Genomic DNA, 25,000 nt, shown 5'->3' with positions numbered 1-25,000 from the left:
GAAATAGGCATATATCAGTTACTAGTTAGGATCATATTTATTTTAGGTGCTCAAAGTCCTTTCATCTAAGTATAGTTTAAGGCCCCGGTACAAGATGTCTCACCTCTATGATTGTGTTTAAAATATAATGCAAAGAGATACTTTAGATAAGGTGCTATCAGGCTTCACAGAAAATGTGTATACACCAGTCCGGCTTCACGTGTATCCGAGCACACAGGGATTATACACAGACTGCAGCGGAGCACGTTACATAATTATTCATATATATACACATGTATGTGTACATGCGTTGTGTGTGTCTATTTATATAAACACATGCACATACATCCAAGCATCTAGAGAATAAAAATCTACCCTGAAATTGTATGCATTACATTATTAAAAGAAAATTAATTATATACCAAATGCCATTGCATAATACTATTTTCAATAACAGAATTAAGACGCTTTCTTTCATTTATGTTAATTCTAAAATGCTAACTACATTAAACAAGCAATAAATTGGATTCCAAGTATCTTGCTAACCTCTCACTGTAAGCTTGCTGTACAGCTGTGAATTCACTTCCTTGTCTCGCTGAAAACGCCGAAACTCATCAACTGCTTCCCTCACGATAGTGACAGCCAGGACAAACCCCTATGAAACAGAAATAAGGGACTTGAGAAAACTGGACTTTTACAAAAAATAAAGCAAAATTCTTTTACTAGTTTTATTGTCCCCCCCCAATTTATACTACTTCTAAAACACAAAATAAATGAAAACAAAGAAAACAGACAAAAAGTAACAATGGGCGCCGGCCTGGTGGCACAGCGGTTAAGTGTGCACGTTCCGATTCGGCGGCCCAGGGTTCACCGGTTCAGATCCCGGGTGCGAACATGGCACCACTTGGCAAGACATCTGGGCCAGTCTTCCTCAGCAAAAAGAGGAGGACTGGCAGCAGTTAGCTCAGGGCTAACCTTCCTCAAAAAAAAAAAGTAACAATGAAACATTACAAAAGGAGAATGATACGTAGTAAAAGATTTAAAATTCTTACTATATGGAAGAAAATTTTTGAATTCACATCATGATATTTTCTGCAAGCTAAACTTCAGAAAATACTTAGTAATCCAAAGAAAAAGAAAATAATGTTCAATAAACCCATGAATTATATTTACAACACTCAGGCATTCAAATATCAAATTAACCAAGACTGACATATAATTTCTACACTTACATCTTTCTAAAAGAATAAAACCATTTAGGAATACAAGACAACCATATATGGCATTTAATATTGATCAGTTTTCTCACATAGTGCAATACCATGCAACTGTACTTAAGAGCACAGATACAGTCATACAGTCATAGTGCTTTTTACCCTCTCATTTTTTAAGTAAAAACCTGAATAGGTTAATTTGATGCTATCTAAACCGAACTTTTATGTACTTGGAATCTATGGTGAATTCTGTTACACTACTAACATGTGGATAACGTCCATCTTTTTTAAAGCTACATCCGTATTTTGACACATATTACAGGAATATTCTTCAAATCAATCTCCCTATATTGAAATAAAGACCTCTTCAGTAGGCTTCATATTATTGATAAACATGCCCCAGTCTACCATGTAAATAATACAACACTGGATGAATTTCTACTGAAAGGACAATAATCTTTTATTCTAGTCTTTTTTTTCCTGTATGACTAATAGGCTAAATTAAGTGGGCCACTAGAGAAAACATTTCTTCTCTCTATTGAAATGTACTCCTCTTTATGCAGTCACCACTGACGGCTGGTGCAGGGCTCAAGCCTCAGTCCCCATGGCCCAGTGCTCCATTCACCCATTAGCCATCATAGTCTTGATTTTCATGGTACAGCCATCACCGATAAATAATGTCATGACTCTTCTTCTTACCTCAATTTCATTGCTGATCACCAACTGCTGATTGTGCTTCCTAAACACGTCTCGGGCCCAGACCAGTCTCACGGCTGACACAAGAGCCTGGCTCAGGCCCTCCTCCGTTCTCACCCATAGCACCACTACAGCATCAGTCTCTGGCCTCCAGCCTCATCCCCCTCCAAATCATCCTTCCACACAGTTACCAAAGTGTCTTCTACAGTACAAATTTGAGAAATACGTGGCAAAACCCTCCTCCAGAGGTGGGCCCCAACAATTCACTGCCCAAAGTCTTTGATAGTTCCTCGTTGTTGACACTCTTTTCACTAAAGTATAACCTTAAGAAAGGATAGCTCTCTAGCCTCAGCACCCAATGATGCTTTGTCCTCCAACACCAGGGAATTATCAGTAGTCTCCAGAAACACCAGGATGTATCCCATCTGGTCTTTGCCAATATACTTCCAGTGGTCATGAAAAGTACTATTTTGAGAGATATTCTAAAGCCACTCTTGGAATCACTGACAAGAATCAGCTGACGGCGTGTGCCATTTGCAAAGAGGAAGGCAGGCATAGCATGTGCCACCTATCTGCAATAGCCCCCAAAGAATACAACTGCTGAGGGCAGAATTTGATCCTCACCTAGGTCCTTCAGCACACTTTTTTTAAGTAACAGTTCTGTTGAGATATAATTCACATGCTATAAAATTAACCCTCTTAAAGTATAAAATTCATTTTCTTAGTATATTCACAGTGTCGTGCCACTATCACCACCACCTAATTTTAGAACATTTTCATCACCCTAAAAAGAAATCCCATACCCAACAGCAGTCAACTTCCATCCTCTCCTGCTGCCAGGCCCTAGCAACCACTAATCTACTTTGTCTCTATGGATGTGCCTATCCTGGGTGATACGGTAACTCTAGGTCTAGCATTTTGACAAACTGTCAAACTGTTTTCCAAAGTGGTCACATCACTTTACATATGCTTACTGGCGATTTGCATATCTTAGTGAAGAAATGTGTATCAGATCCTATACCCACTTTTTAACTAGGTTATGTGTCTTTTAATTGTTAAGTTGTAAGAGTTCATTATATTATTCTGGATACAAATACCTAGTCAGACGTGTGAATTACAAATATAACTTTACAAATATTTTCTCCTATTCTAGCTTATTTTACTTTCTTGATGGTGTCCTCTGATGCACAGAAGTTTTTAATTTTGATCAAGTCCCATTTACTTAAACTTTCGTTTGTCACTTAGGCTTTTAGTGTCCAAGATCACAAATACTTACCTCTACATTTTCCTCCAGGAGTCTAGCTCCTTCATTTAGGTCTAAGTTTCATTTTGAGTTACTTTTTGTATATGGTCTTAAGTGCGGGTCCACCTTCACTCTTTTACATGTGGCTATCCACTTGTCTCAGCATCATTCGTTGAAAAAACACTTCTCCACTGAACTGTCTTGGTACCCTTGCTGGAAATCAATTTGTATCAATAAATGTAAAGATTTATTTCTGGACTCTCCATTGTATCCCTTGATCTATATTTCTATCCTTCTGCCAATACCACAATGTCTTGATTACTATGGCTTTGTAATAAGTTTTGAAATGAGAAAGTATAAGTTCTCCAACTTTGATCTACTTTCCTAGGCTGTATTGGCTACTCTGGGATCCTTGCGCTTTCATACGAATCTTAGGATCAGGTCAATTTCTGCAAAACAGTCAGCTGGAATTGACAGGGATTGCGGCGAGTCTGTAGATCAGTCTGGAGAGCAGCACCATTATAACAACATTAAGTCTTTCGATTCTTGAAGATGGGATGACTTTCTATTTAGCTCTTCTTTTTTTCAAAAATGTTTTATAGTTTTCAGTACACAATCTTGCACTTGAGCTAAATATATTCCTATTTTTTGTTTCTTTTTGATGCTATTACAAAGGAAATTGTTACCCCAATTTCACCTTCAGATGGTCACTGCTGGTGTATAAAAATACAAATGACTTTTGTATACTTATCTTGCACCCTACAACCTTACTAACTCATTTATTAGTCCCAATATTTTTGTGTGTGGACTCCTTAGATTTTCCTATATCACATCATCTGCAAACTGAGATAGCTAGCTTTTCTTCTTCCTTTCCATCTAGATGTCTTTTATTCCTTTTTCTTGCCTAACTGCCCTATTCACTTCATCTTCAATATAACATCTAATGGAAGCAGAGGGAGCAGACATCCTTGTCTTATTCCTGATCTCAGGGGGAAAGTATGCAGTCTTTTACCATTAAGAGTATGTTAGCTGTGCAAAGTGCAAATTTTTAAGCACAAGAGAGATTTCTACATTATGACCAAACGTCTCCATCCTCGAGGGAAATACGTGCTCTAGGGGCTTCTCCAAAGACGGTAACTCGTCACGACAAAGGAACAGTGACAAACAGTGATCACCAAAGGCAGAGAATGACTCCTACCCTGAATGTAAACTCATCATTTTATTAGAATCAGAGTTAGCAAAGGTAAGACAGAGAAGAAATATATATGAAAAGCCAAAGGAGTAGATACAAAAAAAGTTTTAAGAATTTAGTATTACCAAAAGCCTTAAAATTTATATACATTTTAACCAAGTAGTTTCACTTCTAGAAACCTACCCTAAAGAAAAAAAACCAACCATCTCAGCATCAAATATGAAAAACTGGAAATAACCTGAACATCCATCAATAATTTATGGTACACTCATATGATGAAATACTATATTTCCTTAATTCAAAGATAACACTGATTTTAAGATACATCATTACTATTTTAGTAATAGTCTTGGGTGGGAAGACAATACCACTTTAAATATACAAACTGTTTATAAGTCACAACTCAATTTCAGTAACATGAAAAATACGCATCTACAGATCCAGAAAATACAGTTTTATGCAGCCATTCTCATGTAGGAGAATATTTACTGTTACAGACTCATGTTCACGATGTATAAGTAATTTCTTAAAATTCTGTTTGTGACTGACTCACCTTGAGAGCCAAGAAGAGAATGATTACCAAATGTATGTTATTTATATACTAAAGACATTATTTTTAAAGGAGTGGTTTTTAATCAGGCAAGTACATCATAATCACCTGAAAAATTTTTTGCAACAGATTTGCTGAGGCCCTACCCGAAATGTGTACATTACCTCTAATCTCCAGGAAACAGGCCCAGACACGTAAATGTATTTAAATTCTCGAGGTGAATCTAATTTTCAATCTTTAAACCTATGACTTAAGGACAGCAAAAGTTAACTCTGAATTCATTAAGTAATTATAAACCACAAAAATGTGCTAGTTCTTAGTGCTTCTAACAACGCAAGGATTGAAAATGAGCTCCCACTTCTAATGTAGTAATATTAGTGCAGATGCACCAAAAAGGGGCAGGGCCCAACTTCTAAAAACAGGAGTTAAACACTCCAAGGAGGAAACAGAGCCCTGGTCACAGGCAAGGACTGCTGGCGTCCTTAAGCTACTCTAGGACACATTCCAAATCTAAGAGTTTAGGTGAATGCAAAACAGATGTGCAGGATCAGTAACAGCCAAGAGGTGCCATTCCCACACCATCACGTCCATCTCTAGCTTATCTGTCCTGAGAAAACATCCAACAGCCAGCCAAGGAATACAAACCAGATTAAAGGAAAGGCAAAGCAGATGCCACCATTTTCTTTGTAACCACTAGAGTCTGCAGTCAATGGGCCTCTACCTCTAGAGTTTAGATTGCTGAGTTCTTAATTGGATCATAACAGACTGGGGTTTATGGGAGACTTAGAAAATCAAATCTTCCTGCAGGAGCAGGTGGGCCTTCCCATGACCTCAGCACCAACCAAGTCAGAGATGTCAGCTATAGTACTGTTACTAGAAATACCAAACTGAACACAAGAGTCACAGTGAAATACCGTCACCCTGGAAACAACAGTATTTGTGCATGACCCTGTTAGTCAGACTGGATGACAGGAATGTCTCAAGTGGCCTGTCCACAGCCCGTGGCTAAATCTTGTATCACCAAGTGGAATTCTTTTCTGTTTTTCCAGATAAACCAGGAGTCATGTGGAATAAGTACCAAAACAATATATATTTTTGTAAAAGGAGAAAAATTCTCTTGCTACATTATAATATCAATTTACCTTTGAGGAATTATCATACGCCAACTCTCTTCTATGTATTTTAAATGTTACCTTTTAAATGTCACAAAAACCTTATGAGATGTGTACCATTAGCTCCAATTTAGAGATAAGGAAATTGAGACACAAAGAGAACAAAGTCCCACAGCTCACGTTAACAGTGTCTCTGGATGGTGGGACTCTAAGTAATTGATTTTGTTTTTCCTTTTCACACTTCACCCACATGTCTGATGCAGAGACACTCATGAAAAAGAGTGGATGGAAGGAAGGATTTTTAAAACAGACTGAAAATCAGAGTCCTCACAGCTTGATTTCTCACCTATACAGCCTATCTGGTTTTCAACTATGTTTTAATACTAGGAAGACATTTCATATGGAAACTGTAGAGTTAAACCCCATATTTTCTTTGTCTAAAAATCATTTGCACCGATAGATCTATTCAGTGATCGATAGTGCACTGATTCAGTGCACTGATAGATTTATTCTTATTAATTTTGATAGAAGCATTACAATCTGTTACTCTGATTACACTAGCTTTGTCTCTAAGAATTGTTCTGAAAGCTGAATAATATGAACGATAACCTTCATTCTGAAACAATAATGTAATCAATTTTTCAGTTTATTCTATTAGATGGAAAAATATAACAGAAATTAGTTCAGAACTGAAGCCAGGAAATATTGCCAGGAGGAATCGAAACAGAATGTTTATTAATTAAGCTATTACTGTTTTCAGAAACATTCCAATTTTAGTTGCAGAGCAGAGGAAATAACTCTGACGTAACTTTTTTTCTTTAAAACTAGTGGACATTAGACATAAGATTTTATAATCACCAGCTGTAAGACGGTTTTATGCTTCACCAGTGGGTTTGTGGCAAGGAGCGATCTGGAAATGCTAACTGATTCCTTTTTTGAGCAACCTTACAGAACCTTAGAGAGCAAGATGAGAAAAGATGTCACAAACTTCAGTGTGTGTAGAAAGATCACATGCTATTACAGGCCCTGGACACAGGACTGGGGTTAAAATACACAGGTATAGAAGAGGAAGAACTCAGGAGCTTATAAAGAAATGTATTTTAGATTTAAATTTAAAATGTATTTTAGATTTAAATTTAGTTTAAAGGTTCATTAATTTTGCCTAGGTTAATAAAAAAGATCTTCTATATATAGTACCTGAATTTTCAAAATTTTTAAAAGGTTTTCTGAAGTGAGTTTGGATCAAAGAACCAAAATATCCTAAGCCTACTTTCTGAATTTGAAGATGAACCTAATGTGCACGTCAACTTTTTAAGATTTTTGCTAAATCAAAGGTTAAAATGTATATAAATAGCATAAGCATAGATACTAACAAATCTTCATTATTTATTATCTGAGAAAAATCATCAATTGTTGCTGCTGCCAAACCAAGGAACAAAAGAAAGCTGTGTGAAAAAGTAGATCAATTTTGAGGTCTAATCCTGTGACATCAGAGCAGAAGAGAAGAGAACATGGCAGTGTAAGTCAGAAGGCAACATTAAGCACTACTCAACTGGGAAAAAAGGACTTTTTCTTTCTTTTTGGGGTGCTTAACCCACAATCACAAGCAGAATAACAGTATCCCTTACATGAATATTGAATTAGCTTCTTACTGAAGTACTTACCCAAATATAATAAAGTCCATTATCATACATCAAAAAAAATGATACAGTACTTCAAAAAACTGGAGGCTGAAGACTCAAGTGAAAGGACTTAGAACTCAAGCCAGAACTAGGGATGAGCACTCATATGGAAACAGAGAAAGTAGAGGGAACGAAGTACATGCGTGCATTCACTCCAGGTCTGGCCAACACAACCAATTTTGTAATAAGTCAAGTTAAATTCTTCATAAAGAATCCATCTAAAAAGAATACTTTCTTTGGTTAAAAGCTACTTAAATCAGAGTTAATAAGGACAAAAGGCAAAAGCAAAACAGGAATGAGTACATTTTACTTTAGATTTTTAAGGAGAATTTGTGTTCTCAGACTATCACTGTTTAAGCTAAAATAAATTTTAATCCAAGACAGAAATAATATTTAAGTGGTAAATAAAACTGTGTAAAGCTGGGCTAGAAATAAACACATCAAAATCATAAAGATGGATGTGTTTTAGTATTAGCAAGTATTTTCTCTATGTTCTAAAATTTCTGTAATGTTAGACTGCTTTCATTAGAAAATGGAAAAAATAAACCCCACTTTTAAATGAGACTTCTAGGGCAGAGACAGCCTACAGAATTTCTGGCACATGTGCAGAAGGAATAATGTACAATCAGACTGACCATTATAGCAAAGTCTCCGTGAAAAATCAGAAAGAACCTAAAAGTCTCCTTTCCCAGGAGCATGGACGAATCAATCAGGATATATTCATACAGTGGAATACTTTAGAGAGGGAAAAAATGAACTAGTTATGTATGTGTCAACACAGATCAATTTTATAAACCAATGTTAAGCCAAAAAAGCATGTTGCAAAAGGTTACAGAGAGTAAGACAACTCTAAGTAAAATATTTAAAGCATGCAAAACAATACTGCACATTGTTTCAATGATACAAATCCAACTGGTAAAATTATTAGGAGATACACTGCAATTTAATCGGAAATTTAGAATAGAGGTTACCTCCAGGGGAAAGAAAGGTGAGAAAAAAGAAAGAAGAAAAAGTCATCTATATTCCTTCTCCATAGCTAGGTGGCTCTATCATCAACTTTTAAAACTGTGGTATAAGCTTCAGGGTCCTCCTTCAGTTCCCACGTTCACACACTATAGCAAAATGCCAAGACCTTTTGCAACGGCTGTTCCCTCTGCCTGTAATATTTTTTCCATTCTGAACGTGGCCCACCCACTCTCTCCTGTCATTCAGATATGGTGCCACCCTCTCAGAAGTGCTTTCTTTAATCACCCTATTGAAATAACCCTGTCATTCTCGATCCCCTTATCTTGCTTCACATGTTCTTCACAGCTTGACGGCTGGCCACCTGGCATTACGGATTTATTTAAATTGTCCTTCTCTCCCAAGATATGAGCTCTATTAGGAAAGGTCTCTGTCTTTCTTATTTGCTGTTGAATCGACATTGCTTAGACGAGTGCTGGACACAAACTCAACGTTGGCTGACCAAAGAATTGTGTATTTCATTCTATATACATATATCTTTTTTTACTGTGATCTTAATAGTTTATAATATTGTGAAATTTCAGGTGTACATTATTGTTTGTCAGACACCATATAAATGTGCCCCTTTACCCTTTGTGCCCACCACCCACCCACCTTCCTCCTGGTAACCACTAAACTGTTCTCTTTGTCCATAAGTTTGTTTATCTTCCACAAGTAAGTGAAATCACATGGTATTTGTCTTATTCTGTCTGGCTTATTTCGCTTAACATAATACCCTCAAGGTCCATCCATGTGGTTGCGAATGGGACGATTTTGCCCTTTTTTATGGCTGAGTTGTAGTCCATTGTATATAGACATATCACATCTTCTTTATCCAATATCAGTCAATAGGCACTTGGGTTGCTTCCACATCTCGGCTATTGTGAATAGTGCTGCAGTGAACACAGGGGTGCATAGCTCTCTTTGAATTGTTGATTTCAAGTTCTTTGGATAAACACCCAGTAGTGGGATAGCTGGGTCATATGGTATCTCTATTTTTAATTTTTTGAGAAATTTCCATACTGTTTTCCATAGTGGCTGCACCAGTTTGCATTCCCACCAGCAGTGTATGAGAGTTCTCTTTTCTCCACAACCTGTCCAACATTTGTTGTTTTTTGTCTTGGTGATTATAGCCATTCTAACAGGCGTAAGGTGATATCTAAGTGTAGATTTGATTTGCATTTCCCTGATGTTGGCGATCTTCAGCATCTTTTCACATGCCTATTGGCCATCTGTATATCTGCTTTGGAAAAATGTTCATATCCTCTGCCCACTTTTTGATTGGGTTGTTAATTTTATTGTAGTTTTGTTCTGTGAGTTCTTTACATATTACGGAGATTAACCTCTTGTTGGATATATGATTTGCAAATATTTTCTCCCAGTTGGTGGTTGTTTTCTCATTTTGATCTTGGTTTCCTTTGCCTTCCAGAAGCTCTTTAGTCTGATGAAGTCCCACTTGTTTATTTTTTCTTTTGTTTCCCTTGTCGATGTAGACACGGTATTCAGAAAGATCCTTTTAAGTCCGATGTCAAAGATTGTACGACCTATAATTTCTTCTAGAAGTTTTATGGTTTCAGGTCTTACCTTCAAGTCTTTGGTCTATTTTGAGTCTATTTTTGTGTATGGACAAAGATACTGGTCTACTTTCATTCTTTTGCACGTGGCTGTCCAATTTTCCTGGTACCATTTGTTGAAGAGACTTTCCTTTTTCCATTGTTTGTTCTTGGCTCCTTTGTTAAAGATTAGCTGTCCGTAGATGTGTGGTTTTATTTCTGAGCTTTCAATGCTGTTCCATTGATCTGTGTGCCTGTTTTTGTACCAGTAGCATGCTGTTTTGATTACTACAGTTTTGTAATATATTTTGAAGTCAGGGACTGCAATGCCACCAGCTTTGTTCTTGTTTCTCAGGATTGCTTTGGCTATTCAGGCTCTTTTGTTGCCCCATACAAATTGTAGCATTCTTTGTTCTGTTTCTGTGAAGAATGTCATTAGGATTACGATTCTGATCCGGATTGTATTGAATCTGCAGATTGCTTTAGGTAATATGGACATTTCAACTATGTTTATTCTTCTAATCTATGTGCATGGAATCTCTTTCCATTTCTTTATGTCATTATCAATTTCTTTCAGTTACGTCTTACAGTTTTCCTTGTACAGGTCCTTTCACCTTCTTGGTTAAATTTATTCCTAGATATTTTTTTCTATTTGTTACAATTGTAAATGTGATTGTATTCTTGAGTTCTCATTCTGTTAGTTCGTTTATTAAAGTATAGAAATGCCACGGATTTTTGTAAGTTGACTTTGTACCCTGCAACTTTGCTGTAGTTGTTGATTATTTCTAATAGTTTTCATTCTATATGTATTTTAACCTACTTTTTTCCATTTATTTTAACATATATACCTTTAATGTTATTAAATACTTTTTCTAAAAATCATTTTTAAAGCTACACAGCAAGACAGTATTCCAACATACATATGCCATATAGCACAAACAATCTACTGTCAAACATTTGACTTTTTAAATAATTTTTGATATAAAAAATAACAGACATTCTTTAGACTCTGTGACCAATCATTATTTCCTTAGGATAAATTCCCCAATAAAAATGGTGAATCCATTTTTAAGGTCTTTGATAAATATTAACAAACTATCCTGTAGAAAGGCTACACTGTAGAGATTGATATCTACACTCAGTGGATGACCACCACAGCTTTACACTGTCAGCACCAATGTCTCTTTCAATCCTGCTAATTTACTATGTGGAAAAGGTATTCATTTATTCAGTGATTTTGTAATTATGTTACATACAAAGTTACTCTGGCTGCTCAAATCCAAGCTACCCTAAAGTCTGTGTGAACAGCATGGGAGGCTGGCTCACCCTGTCCTGTAAACGAGGTTTCTACACTCTCCTCCAGTCCCCCTGCAGCACTGAGGAGCAGTCTGCTGGGTGGCAGGGCACACAGCCCAGAGCAGACAAACTCAAGAGCACACTGGCTCAGACTCCCAAAGCTGAAGGCAGCCTGAGGTGGGAAACCAGAGCACTGCACTGCTCTTTCACTAAAGGAGTGATCTCACTCACTATGTTTCCTCACCTGGATTACACTGGTAATCTGCCCAAAAGGAAACAAACAAAAGGAAGCAGTACTTTTTTCTAGGTGAAAGGAAGAAAGCCAACACACAACTTATCTATATAAGCTGAAAATTAGTGAAAACTACCAGTAAACAGCATAAAACTATCGAAATGGCATATGTTTGAAATGGAAATATTCAGAAAGTATCATTTGCCTTTCAAAAAATTTTATCCACTGAGCTGTCAACCACAAATCTCCTAGACTTGACTGACGTACTTTATAATTGTCACCGTCAACCAAAGGTAAAAGATTGTCCATCTGTCAGGATGTCAAGAGAGTTCCTGAGCAGATCCTACAGACCCCACACCATGACTCCCAACAGCTCTGTCAGCAAAGGAGGGAGCTGGGCTGGGGAGACAGACCTGCTACCCCAAGGCAGGTGCAGAATGCCCAACAGAAACTCCTCCCAGGCCACAGCACAGGGCTATGCAGCTTCCCCAGCCCAGACCTGGAGGCTCCCCGACTCTGCAGCAGTACACTTCCCTACACTGCTACAAGGCTGCAGAGGACCTAAGTAACACGACTCTTTATTACCTTTTAACAAGAGTTCAATGCCACACAGCAACAACATCATGTTTTTTAAAATCTGATCAACTTATTTTTTACCCTTCAACTCTTAAAACTATACTCTAAACACTTAATAATTTAACTTAATTTCAAAAATCTTTTCTTTTACCAGAGGAGCCCAGTAGGTGTAGAGATAGCCTATTTTCAATGCTGGTACAAACTGTGAGCAGGATACTATCAGAAAATAGAGATTCAAGAAAAACTTGAATTGTTCATATAAAACCTAAAAAGGAAAAGAAAAAATTAACACAATCTCTGCAACGCATATCTTTAATACTGCAGTTAAATAATTAAAATCAGCACAATATCTAACTACATTTCCATCAAACAGTGAGAATATGCCCTGAGTCACAGTAAATTTAAAATCTTGACAGTGGCTTTCCAATAACTAAATCACAAATAAAGAGAGGTAAAGTTACCCCAAAATTATATTTTAAATAAACTGAAAAAACACCATTAGAACTTTCAACTATGTTAAAGGTGTCCTCCAAAAGATTTTTAATTTCCCGTATGCAATTTTCCAGTTTTCCACACTCATCTTCTATAAATCTTTATGTGTATGTCAATGCAAATGAGACAGCTAAACCTTCCTAATGTTAGTAAGTCAGTATATATACATATACAAAAATGCACATCTTGATAACAATTCAGAAAACCTTATAATGGAAAAGTCATGTTAACCTTATATTTATGAAATGATAAATATGACAGCCACGTTTTCTGAATGTGGACATCTGGGTAGCTTTACAGAGACTGAGTGAACAAGTAAAACGTACACAGGTACGACTTCACAAAAAAAAATGCCTAATCTCCTCTAAGTATTTACTTCCCTTAACGTATATGAAATGATAAAATATAAAAATATGTAAATTACAGACCAATTTTCAGAAAGACAGCTACCTATACCTTCTTTACAGTCTCTTGATAATTGATCTTCAACAATATTTCCAAATAAAAAATAAATATCATTATTCAATTAAATTTTAGGAACACAAATTGTGCAACTGTTTTTTTCAAATAGAATTATCTTTAAGGAAGAAAACCCAAGATCTGGTATATTAATAGAATTCTACTTACATATGCCTCAAATTATTAGATTTAAATTGAAAATCAAAATGGAACAAAACTCATGTTTATAGATGAGGAAATGGCACACTACTATTATAAGGAAACTTGCAAAGTGCAAATCAAAATCTCCTTAGATGCCATTTTTTTAATGCAACTTGTAAGGTACAGAAATTTAAACAAGAGCAGAGCAATGGGTTAAGTACTTATTGTCAGAGTCTGGAGCCAGAGTTTCACATAATTTACATCATCATACAGTTATGTGAGTGACTGAGAAATCGGTTACACTGATAACAAGTCGATATTCATAATCATGTTCAACTGCTGCCTAAAAATGTTTTGAATCATTTTATAAATTAATCTCAGCAGGAGAGAAAGCTCTTTTCCTCAGTGATTTCTTTAAAATCTCAGTTAGCATAAATTATATCTATTAGCAATTCAGCAATTGCCATTTGTGCTAAAAATGGCATAGAATTCCTACTGTGCAATTACCAAATGTTTCTAAAATACTACGTCTTAGATGAAAAGACTAATTTAAGAGACAATATAAGAAAAAAAATCATTCACACAGTAACAGTTGTACAGACACATCCACAGGTATTTTCAGAATACAGCCAATCTCGGCAGGCTACGTGAATTTACTCTGATCAAAGTGAAACCGCACTGTTGATTTCAAACCACTGCAATCAACACTTTATTGTCTATGAATGAACTTCATGACCTTTAGGGAAATGTACAATTCTTAGCCAATCCAAGAGTATTTAATAATTTAAACCTAAGGAGAAACAGTAGCTTCATTCAATAAAGGTGAGAATATTTATCTGCCTGAAAGACAGTTTACATTTTATTGTCCTGCAAAAGACTAGTCTTTTAATTATGAAGCCATTAGTCTTGCATATTTTAATAAAGGAGCATATCAGACATCAAGTATTTGCCAACTATTACATAGATGAAGACAGGTGGTAGGGGATAATCAATGCCCAATATAAAGTCAGTCCAATAAATGCCCAATATGATTATTTAAATGAAAACATGAAAGATAAAGTAGCCTTCATTTCACATAATCAAGAGATTTTCTTGCACAATAGTACAATAGCTAATACCTAAAACATCTCAAAAACTTTGATATGGAAATATAACCAGTACCAGCTTTCTTTTGCCTTTAGAAAGATAAATCTATTAAAATAGAGAATCATGTGCAAAAAGCAAAAATTATTCAACTATTCTAAACCTATATAATCTCAGTTTTGTAATTTAAGTCAGAAATATCACTAACAACAAAAAAAGTAATGAAATACTTAAACTTCAGTATTTAAATTTAACATAATACCTGATTAAAGATAACTAATGATATAACAATATAACAAGGACTGAAATTTATAATGTGAAGTAGAAAAGATATCTATAAATGTATATTTTGTTACTGAGTCACGTTTATGTAAAAAATCATTTAACTTTCATTGTGAAGTTCCTTGGCAGGCTTTAAACATTATATTTTACTTTTCCCTCCAAACAGATTCCCAGCCAAACAAAATTTATTACTTATTTTCTGATAATTTTATTTAGCTTTACTTGATTATTTCTACAATAATATAATTATAACATTTATCTAGAACTGAAGGCAATAATCAAACTATAAATTTTCTTGAGTTTAACTCTATGATGGAGCCATTAAAAATGTGTATGAATTATTTAATAATTATCTGAAATACTGATGGTTCAAAAGCAAAAGGATGCTGATTTGGATATGACACAATTAACATGGAAAAAAATCTAAAAAGAAAACAATGAAAACAAAGGAAGGGAGCAATCTCTGATATGCAACCCATTTTCAAGAATTTAATAGTCTTACCCCAGGTATAAAGGTAAATACATTGTATTTTTGATTTTTTATAGAATTTCGAGGATGTTTTTCTTCACACTTTTCAGGATATCCAAGCCACACTGTGCGAGCTTTCAGTTCTCTCTTTCTTTGACAAATATTTATCAGCCAATCACAGCAACTGCATGAAACAAAAGATACATATTGCATATGCTTTTTAAAAAGTTTTTAAATTAATTCTAAGTATTTAGAGCCAATACTGATTGTTTCCATATTTACCAGACATGGATAGCAGACCTAATGCTAATCTGTAGGGCTTTTCTTAAAATAGGTCAGTTATACTAACTTAAATTTGACCTGAAAACACTGAAAGAGACTTGTATGCGTGTGAGATAAGAACTGCTGGAACCTCAGGGAAATTATCCTCCCTGTTTAAACTCTCTTACTGGCAAAGTAAAACCATTAACATTCTGAAGCAGTCAATTCCTTATATGCTGAGAAAATGATCCCCGAATGCTATTGATAATTCTCAATATACCATTCAGGGATTCCAAGACAAAGGTCCTCAGACATCATTAATCCAGGATGTGACCTCCTCTCTTCTCTGAGGTAATCAGTTTCTTCCTTCCTTAAAAGATGACTTTTCTAGTAGCCTTAATATAAAATCAAGACAAGGCTCAATTCAGTATTCAGAAAGGATACTAACGTTTACTGGGATATTCTAACAATATTAAAAGCTTGATATAAATATTTTCATATAGCTATCTTTATCTGTGCAATAAATACTTAAATTCTAAATCTATCCTCGCTCCAATAGTGTCAAGGGTCCAGGAACAACACGCTTCCCCTTCCTGGACATCAAACCACTACTTCCAGGTGGAGATTATAAATTTCCAGTGGGATAACTTTTCTTAAAATACTTCAGAAAATGATAAAAAGGTATCAAATTCATCTCTATTAAGCATAAAATAATCATGAATTTAAACTTCAGTATTAGCAATTTGGTTTAATTCAAATTTCCAAAATGCAAAGAAAGACTCAGAATGGTTTATTACGAGAAGTTGTTAAACCTCATCTTCTAAATGTAGCCAAGGCTAGAAGAGCAAGCCAGCAGGATAAAGCAGAAAGTCTTAACTCCACTTTGTGACAAAGTAGGCTCACAAGCTAACATGAAATTCTGCATGACGACAACAGTCTCAGAAGGTGTGGTTATAAAGGGAGGTCGACACATCAAGACTAAATCTTGGGATCCTGCACGTCCTCCCCCAGGGCGCACTATGCCTTTCCCCCAATCACACAGATCTCACTCTTTAGACTGACTTTACCAGACAGTGTTGCTTTACAAATCACCCACAGTGGCATCAGTGGTGGAGGGAATACGTATGTGTGCTGAAACTGAAATCAGCGTATCCCTACTGAATATCTTCCCAGTTCTCAGCTATGCTCAGAAAATCTTCAGTTTGGAAGGACAGGGGTTTGCCCTTCGGAAGCTCCCTGTCCTCGCGGTGTGGGCATTCGCCACAGGACTGCCAGCACTGCTATCCTGAGCAGCTACCCCGTGATCGGGCTGATGATGCCAAGGGCATGGCCAAGCAGGTCAGCACAAACTCCCTCCCATCCCACCTCCTGCTTCACCTGGAGCAGACAAAGAAAGATCCAACTCTGCAAGAACAGAAAGTTCTTATCACTGCCTGCCATCACTTTTTTAAAAGCAAATCAGAAGAGATAGCATCTCCACACATAAAGCATACTTTCAAATCTCCAACAATTATAAATTAGGGCATTATTAAACTGATTTAAGATTGTCAAAATAAGTATTCCCACCTTTACTGTTTTTCAGTGAGGGGGAGGGACTGGTCATGGAGAGTTCAGTAAAATGTTGGTAATATATGATCTTGTTTATTCTTGAATGAAACAAAAATTAAATAAGGCTTCAGGCAAAATATAATGAGCTTCCAATGACTGTATCTCACTTCCTATTGCTTTTACAGCACGGCCTAGATCCCCTCCCAAGGATTCTTGCCCCCCAGCCCAACCCACCTTAGCACACCCATACAAAACTGCCTCCTGCTTCACAAGCTCCTCCCCCCCAACAGATCTCAATTGCCACCCTCTTATCTAGTTAGAACATGTACTCCCAGTGCACAAAAATCCTAGTTATGTCACCCAAGTTATGCACTCATGTTGTACAAGCTAGGAGGGATTCTTTCTTAAACTTTGGATTTAATCGCAGTGTCTAACACCTGCAACTACTCTATATAGATGCCCAATTCCCACATTTTACATAAGAGAAAACTGGAGGCCACAAAGGTAAGTGATCTAAGACAAAACAACTGGTTAATGGCAGAGCTGAAACCAGCGCCTGGATCCCAACGATGTTCTCACCACACTAACAACAGTCAGGCTGGCTCTTCTCCATTTTTATAGGCTGCCTGTCCTTGGTCTAGTAAATAGCACAGCAGCCACTTAATAGATGATGAAAATAAATGAACAATTTATGAGGAGGCAACAAAACTCAATGGAAAAACATGAACTTTAAAGTCACGATTCTGGAGACAAAATTCAACCATAAAAACGATGATAAGATGGGCAGGCCCCGTGGCCCTAGGGTTAAGTTCAGCATGCTCTGCTTTGGTGGCCTGGGTTCAGTTCCCGGGCACCGACCCACACCACTTATCGGCAGCCATGCTATGGTTGGCAACCCACATACAAAAGAGAGGAAGACTGGCACAGATATCAACTCAGACAGAATCTTCCTCAGCGAAAAAAGAAGGGAATGACAAGATTAGTGTTAACACACTGTGAAGTCCCTGGCACAATGCCTGTCACAGAGGAAGCACTCAAGGAGCTCTGCTGTCACTCTACTGCCTTCCAGTGTCAAAACGTCTCCAACCTTATAGCACTAACTCTCGCACAAAAACTGAATATATCTGTACTGTCCAATAAAGCATCCATCGCCCACATGTAGTTATTTTAATTTGAGTTAATTAAAATTAAGTGAAATAAGTCCAGTTCCTCAGTCACAGTAGCCACATTTCAAGAGCTCAATGGCCACTTTGGCTCATGACTGCCACACACACATATGACATTTCAGACACCAGGATCTGAAATATTCCTATAATCAGGGAGAGCAACTGAGCACGGCTAGTGTACACCAAGCACCCTGGGGGCAGGCACAACAGGTGAGTATGGGCTTTGTACATGCAAATTCCCTTCAGCATTTCAAACATGACAAAAATCCTCGAGGAATGTATTCACATATGCATTTTTGTTCCCAAAAACATAATTACCTAGTCTGATGGTTTAATGTACAAAAGTCAGACAAATCTAAGATGAAACAGATAGGCAAAATTTAGTGTTTGAAAAAATACATATGAAATTTAGAAAGTGTGGATTTTACAGAGTTTATGCTGATGTCAACATATCCTTCTACAGGTAAAAGGCTCCATCAATGTAAAAGCACTGTTTGTCCAGTATGGCGGTCTGTATCACACGAACACTGGAAACATCAGCTTAGAGTCAAAACCTCAACAGCAACACCACTGTCAGCAGCGCATGAAGTAAGATTCCAGTAGCTTCCACAGCCTCACATTCTATAAACCACGAATTAAATTTGTCTGCTGGTGTCGTGAAGTGGATTCCAACTGCTAGTGACCCTATGCACAGCAGAGTGGAACCCTGCTGGTCTTTCTACACCACCCTCTCATCTTCCAGCCCCAAGTCAGACAGTGCCTCACTGCTATTCATAGGGTTTTCACAGCCAATTTTTTCAGAAATGAGTGACCAGGTCCTTCTTCCTAGTCTGTCTAGTCTGGAAGCTCCGCTGAAACCTGTCCACCATGGGTGACCCTGCTGGTATTTGAAATACTGATGGTATAGCTTTCAAGGGCTAAAAACATATATATTTCACCAGTTTATTAATTTTTCTCTATAACCCTATACAGAAAAAAGTTATGATTCCTAGACTTCCAAGATGTAACTAAATTATTCATAACACTTTGCTACTAAAGAAGCTGGGTACCTTAAGAACCTGATATCAGATATCTCAAGAGTCCGTTGCACCCCTATGTTCATCGCAGCATTATTTACAATAGCCAAGACGTGGAACCAGCCTACATGCCCAGAAACTGATGATTGGATAAAGAAGATGTGGTATATATACACAATGGAATACTACTCAGCCATAAAAAAAGACGAAATTGGCCCATTCACAACAATGTGGATGGACCTCGAGGGCATTATGTTAAGCGAAATAAGTCAGTCAGAGAAAGACGAACTCTATATGACTCCACTCATAGGTGGAAATTAGCATATTGATAAGGAGATCTGATCGGTGGTTACCAGGGAAAAGGGGGGGTGGGGGGAGGGTACAGAGGGGGAAGTGGTGTACCCACAACATGACTAACAAAAATGTACAACTGAAATCTCACAAGGTTGTAATCTATCATAACATTAATTAAAAAAAAAAAAAAAAAAAAAAAAAGAAGCTGGGTACCTGAGGGTTACTATAGACCTTAACCAATTTGCTGTTTTTCCTGTTTAACTTGAGGGGTGACTCAAGGGTCTGGGGATTTGTGAGCTTGTTTTGCAGAAGAAAGAGAATGCCTTCAGGAAGGTTGCAATCACCACCCTTTGTCTCCGCGAAGCTCCTCCTGCCAAGTCCCTTAGCTCTACAAAAACCCTTTGCTTTCTGTTCTTGGGGAGGTGGATTTGGGCAAACCCAGGCTCCCACCTACTCGTTTTGGCCAATTCAAATAAATCTTTCTCCATCTCCAAGTACCGATGTCTCAGTGTTTGGCTTACTGTGCATCAGGCACAGGAACTTGAGATTAAGAAGTTCGGTATCACGAATAACTATTAACAAATGAAAGTGTTATTAATTATTTCCTTACGTAAAGACAGAACAGAGGAGTGGTTAGGGAGCCACTATCACACGCTACTTCACAAAATTAAATGAATACACAGGATTGGGGTTTTAAAAGCCTGTGATTCCACCAGAATTGCTACTGGATTATGCAGATAGAATACAGGACCAGAAAGGGAAGACAGGTGACTTCAATGCTAAGAGTAAAGGGCATAAATCCAAAAATAAAGAGAATACTTGTAATCAAGAAAGTATGTGTAAGCCTTGAGTTACAGAGCTAAGGGAGAAAATAAAATAATGAACAATTTTTGAGGGCAAAGTATACTGACAAATACTGATAAATGAGAGGGAAAACCAAAAAGAGGATCTTGGAAGAAAATAACTAGGAGCTTTATCTAATGACATTTCTATGCATACTAAATATTTTCTAAATTATTGATTATTCAGAAGACACTTTCTCATTTATATATAAATCGCCCTACATCATCAACTCGAAGTGAAACTAAATCCAAAAGTGCACAAATTATACTTTTTCTTAAAACGTTTTAGGATTAGTAGCTTTTCACAAACGACTATAATCAAAGAAGTACTCTAATATTAAATACAGCATCTTTATATACCAAGATCCTATCTTCTAAAAATTTTAACTACCCATAGTTAAATAACTCCCAAAATTTAGAAAGCCTCCTCCTCCAAAAAAAAAAGACAATTATTATATCCAACAGGTACCCTTGGTTACCAAACCAAAAGCAACACAGTACTCACGTCTTCTTAAAAGATCAGCATTTTCCCATGCTTCTACACCCCAAATGTGCTGCAGATTAACTGAAAGCATAGAGGCCATTTAGAACTAGGAATAATCCCAGCATTTGATATTCCCCCCTTTTCATATGGAAATGCCATTCAGCAGCTCCACCTTCACAGGAACAAAGTGATTTTTGATAGAGTGAAATGTAAATCTCCTGAGAAAGACACTGCCCCTCACCAGACAGCTACACCTTTCCACGTGCATCACAGTAACTCATGAAGGACATCTGCCTGAATGCAGGACATTCAAAGTCTTAGAAGACAGAGTACAGAAAAATTCTTTCAACTTGTCAGAGTTGGAATTCTTGCAGAATAATAAAAAGAGAAAACAGTTCTTAAGCCATAAAAGAATTAAAGCCTACTCAGTCCCTGGAGTTAAGAATAATTTTAAGATAAGTGTTACTACTTACAGAATCTACAAATAGAAACACATCGAAATATTTACAACTCATTAATGTTATCTGCTATCTACCTTTACTGTAATATTCACCAACATTTTCCTCCGACAACTCAACTAAGTAATTTTATATATCTTCTACTCTTTGATCCACCATCTAATAATGTTAGTAACACTGAATTTTATAATGCCTGGTATTTAGGAAATAAAAAGGTAGCAAATATTCAAAACTGAAAATTTATATGAAATAAAGAAAATAAGACCAATTGCAAGTTGCTAAATGTACAAACAGTTCTGTAAGATACAGTTTTTAATTGCCATAATAACTTCCTGGTATAGCAGATGCCTACTAAATAAGAAGTGTGTGACAAGATCTCAGCTCATTTCTCACTCCACATGGCAGAAGACACGCAGCAGTGGTGCCACAGGGCTGACCAAAGCCTGCCAACCGCAGTCCAGTTAGCTTTCTCCACACGATCGCCACTGATTAACATCAAGACTTTAAATACACATCCTGTAGATTTTATCGAGATATTTTAATTTCCCTAAAACATGAGTGTTTTGCTGCTAACATCTACATTTTCAAATATAGTCTTAATATTTTCCTTAATAAAAGGAATATATTACAAATGAAATCCCAAATTTGGCTATGTTCCATTTGGTAAAAACGAAATCCTGTAAAAGACCAAAAATAATTAATCCAACAATGTAGTCAGCACTAGGAAGAGACTAATAACATTAAAAGTCCATAATTCTAGGCAGCTCTTTGACTCACATGGATAAGTACCACTTACAAAACACACAACGCCCTTTTAAAGTCCATACCATTAACACAAAACCATCCACATCCTTACAGGTTTATGCCCATCAGCAGCCACTCCCAGTTGCTCAGTCTTCAGCAACTCTTCTGACAGGCTCCTGTTACTCGGTGCTTCTCTACGCTCACTACACAGATTCTCAGCCTTCTCAATTCCACACATTTTCATGTCGGGTTCCCTTTAGGATGGTGAAAACAGGCATTTCTCCACTTAAAGGCTACAAATCAGGATCTATCTTCGTTGGACCAGACTCCCTTGTCCTAGCACTTTTCCCAGTCCACAGAGCAAAGAGCAAGGGCTTTGGTTTGTCAAGTCAGACAATGATTCACTTTCTCACTTAGTCCTGAATTATCAGGAGAGGGACTCTTTCAGTTCTTGGCTGTAAACAGTGGTGAGAATGCCCACTTCTTTAAGAAGGTGCATGCCATGGAGGAAGAGCACCACTGGGTACTGGCCCCACAGCTTCCTCCACCCCACACTAATGGAGAACACACAGCTCTCAACTGCACCCACAGTCATCAAACTGCAATAGTGGCACCACCCAAAACTATCTGCTGCAGCTGTCTCCTCAATTCACAGCACTGGCCACCATCCCCACCGTGACACACCACCTCACTTCCATAGCTGGCTTGTGATGGCTTAGGCTCTCTTCCTGATGGACAAACAGTATAAAATTATGCTAGGTTCAGTACATACACATGATTATTGATTTTTCTCTGTTGATTACTGATGATCTCTACCAAAGCACGACCAATGTTCCTCTGTTTTCAGTCTTGCTCTGTGTCCCCGTCACCTCCCCACTCAGATGATCCCATGTCCCAGGTAAGGAGAAGATAAAAGTCACCTTCTCCACCACTATTTCACTCTTCCTTCCCTATATTCCTCCTGCCTAAAAGGATGGATATTAGTCTTCCTTTCCTTTATTCTTCACAGACCTATGGCACATATCTATTTACCTTTATAGGTACATCATCCTTCCACGTGGCTTCCGCTATCATGATCCTGCTTCTGGATCTGACAAAACTGTTTGTATTAGACCAACACCATACAAGATAGATTTTAAAAAAGAAAACTGTGAATAGTTTTAGATGAGCAACCTCTTAAAAAAAAAAGAAACCATAGATCACATCATACTTAATGGTGAAATATTGAAAGCTTTCTCTCTAAGATTGGGAACAAGGCAAAGACGTCTACTCTCACCACTGCAGTTCCACCCAGTAGTGTATGTTCCAGCCAGCCCCCTAAGGATTTCGTAGCTATGGACAAGATTATTCTAAAATTTCTATGGAAAGACAAAGAAAGTAGGATAGCTAAGAGAATTTTGAAAAAGAAGAGATAAACAGGAAGAATCTGTCTACCCCATTTTAAGACTTAGAGAGAGAGAGTACTACAGACTGAGCAGCACTAGCAGGGCACAGACACACAAGATCAGACAGATAACAAAACAGCAGAGACACCAAGAGCCCCACGCATGCAGAGCCAAGTGACTGCTGGCACAGGCACAAAAGAAACCCAACAAGGAAGGATGGTCTTTTCAACAAACGGTACTTGAGCAGAAAAACAAACCTCAACCTAAACCTTCCACCTTATACAAAAATTCACTCAAAAAAGATCTAAATGTAAAACTTTAAGACTATTAAAAAAGAATCTTCAAGACACAGGGCTTGGTGAAAAGTTCTTAGACATGACACTGAAAGCAAAATCCACAAAAGAAAAAAGAAGCAATTAGCTAGACTTAATCAAAATTAAAAACTTTGGATCTATGAAAAACTCTTTCAGAGGATGAAAAGAAAAACTACACAGTGAAAGAAAATACTTGCAAACTCCCTATCTGATGGAGGACTCACGGGAAAAATAAATAAAGAACTCTCAAAATTCAAGAGAAAAAAAATTCAATTAAAAAATGAAATAGACATGAAGAGACATTTACTAAAGAAGACATACAAACAGCAAATAAGATGTTCAACCTTACCAGTCATTTGGAAAATGCAAATTAAGGTGACAATGCACTGTCACTATACACATATCATAACACTAAAATAAAAAACAGTGATGATAAATGTTGGCAATGATGAGGAGACACTGGATCTCCCACACACTACTGCAGGAATATAAAATGGTACAGCCACTCTGGGAAACAGTCTGGTAGTTTCTTTAAAAACTAAACACATACTTGTCATACAACCCAGCAATCATACTCCTGGGCATTTGACTCAGAGAAATGAAAACTTATGTCCACACAAAAAAAACCTGTACGTGATTGTTCATAGCAGCTTTATTCATAATATCCAAACAGCTGAAACATCCTAAATGTTCTGCAATAAATGAACGATTAAACAAACAGTCGGTGACGTCAGTGTCATGGTGGAGTGAGCTTGCCCAGGACTCTCTCCCCTCCAACATACAACAAAAAGGAACAACCATATTCCAACAAAAAATATCCTAACAACACAGGAATCCTCGGAGACCCACAGCAGCCAAAGGACAGAGAGTGGAGAGGATGGAGCCCCCCTCGGAGGAGCTGGCATGGGTTAAGAGAGAACTTCACTCCCTCCCCTAAAGACTGGGATTGCTGCCGCAGGAGGCTCCATAAGGGAAGGAGCAGGGGAGGGGCCACACGTCCGGGGGATCACCCAGGACTCCCGGGTGCCCTTGCCACCCAGACGGAAGCCTTCTAATGGGGCTAACGCTTTCGAGTGGGGTGACCTTATCAAGCCAAGACCTCAGGAGAGCAGAGAGCAAGAGGTGATCAGGAAACCCAGGTCTGCCCCAAGAGAAACTGCCCCCCACACACACTGTGCCGGCCATCTCAGCTCAAGGCAGAAGGCTCAGAATACGTGGCTCTCAACCCCCATCTA

At 37.4% G+C, this 25,000-nt stretch overlaps 1 protein-coding gene across 22 annotated transcripts in view; it reads right to left on the bottom strand.

Moving 5' to 3' along the window:
• Positions 1–25,000, bottom strand: part of ATP9B (ATPase phospholipid transporting 9B (putative)) — a 280,418-nt gene that overhangs the window by 221,427 nt on the left and 33,991 nt on the right. For 10 of the 22 annotated variants that reach the window (XM_070627960.1, XM_070627961.1, XM_070627971.1 and 7 more), the window contains 3 exons: positions 15,287–15,437; positions 12,479–12,592; positions 526–634 (listed from right to left, as the gene is read on the bottom strand). In XM_070627960.1, coding sequence (XP_070484061.1) covers positions 526–634; positions 12,479–12,592; positions 15,287–15,437 — 374 coding nt within the window. The remainder of the gene's footprint in view (positions 1–525; positions 635–12,478; positions 12,593–15,286; positions 15,438–25,000) is intronic. The other 12 variants (XM_070627966.1, XM_070627970.1, XM_070627974.1 and 9 more) reach the window with 3 other exon arrangements.

This window comes from Equus przewalskii, chromosome 7 (assembly GCF_037783145.1).
Source record: "Equus przewalskii isolate Varuska chromosome 7, EquPr2, whole genome shotgun sequence".
NCBI lineage: Eukaryota > Metazoa > Chordata > Mammalia > Perissodactyla > Equidae > Equus > Equus przewalskii.
The sequence above is the reverse complement of the archived record's forward strand: the minus strand, read 5'-3'. Positions and strand labels throughout refer to the sequence as shown.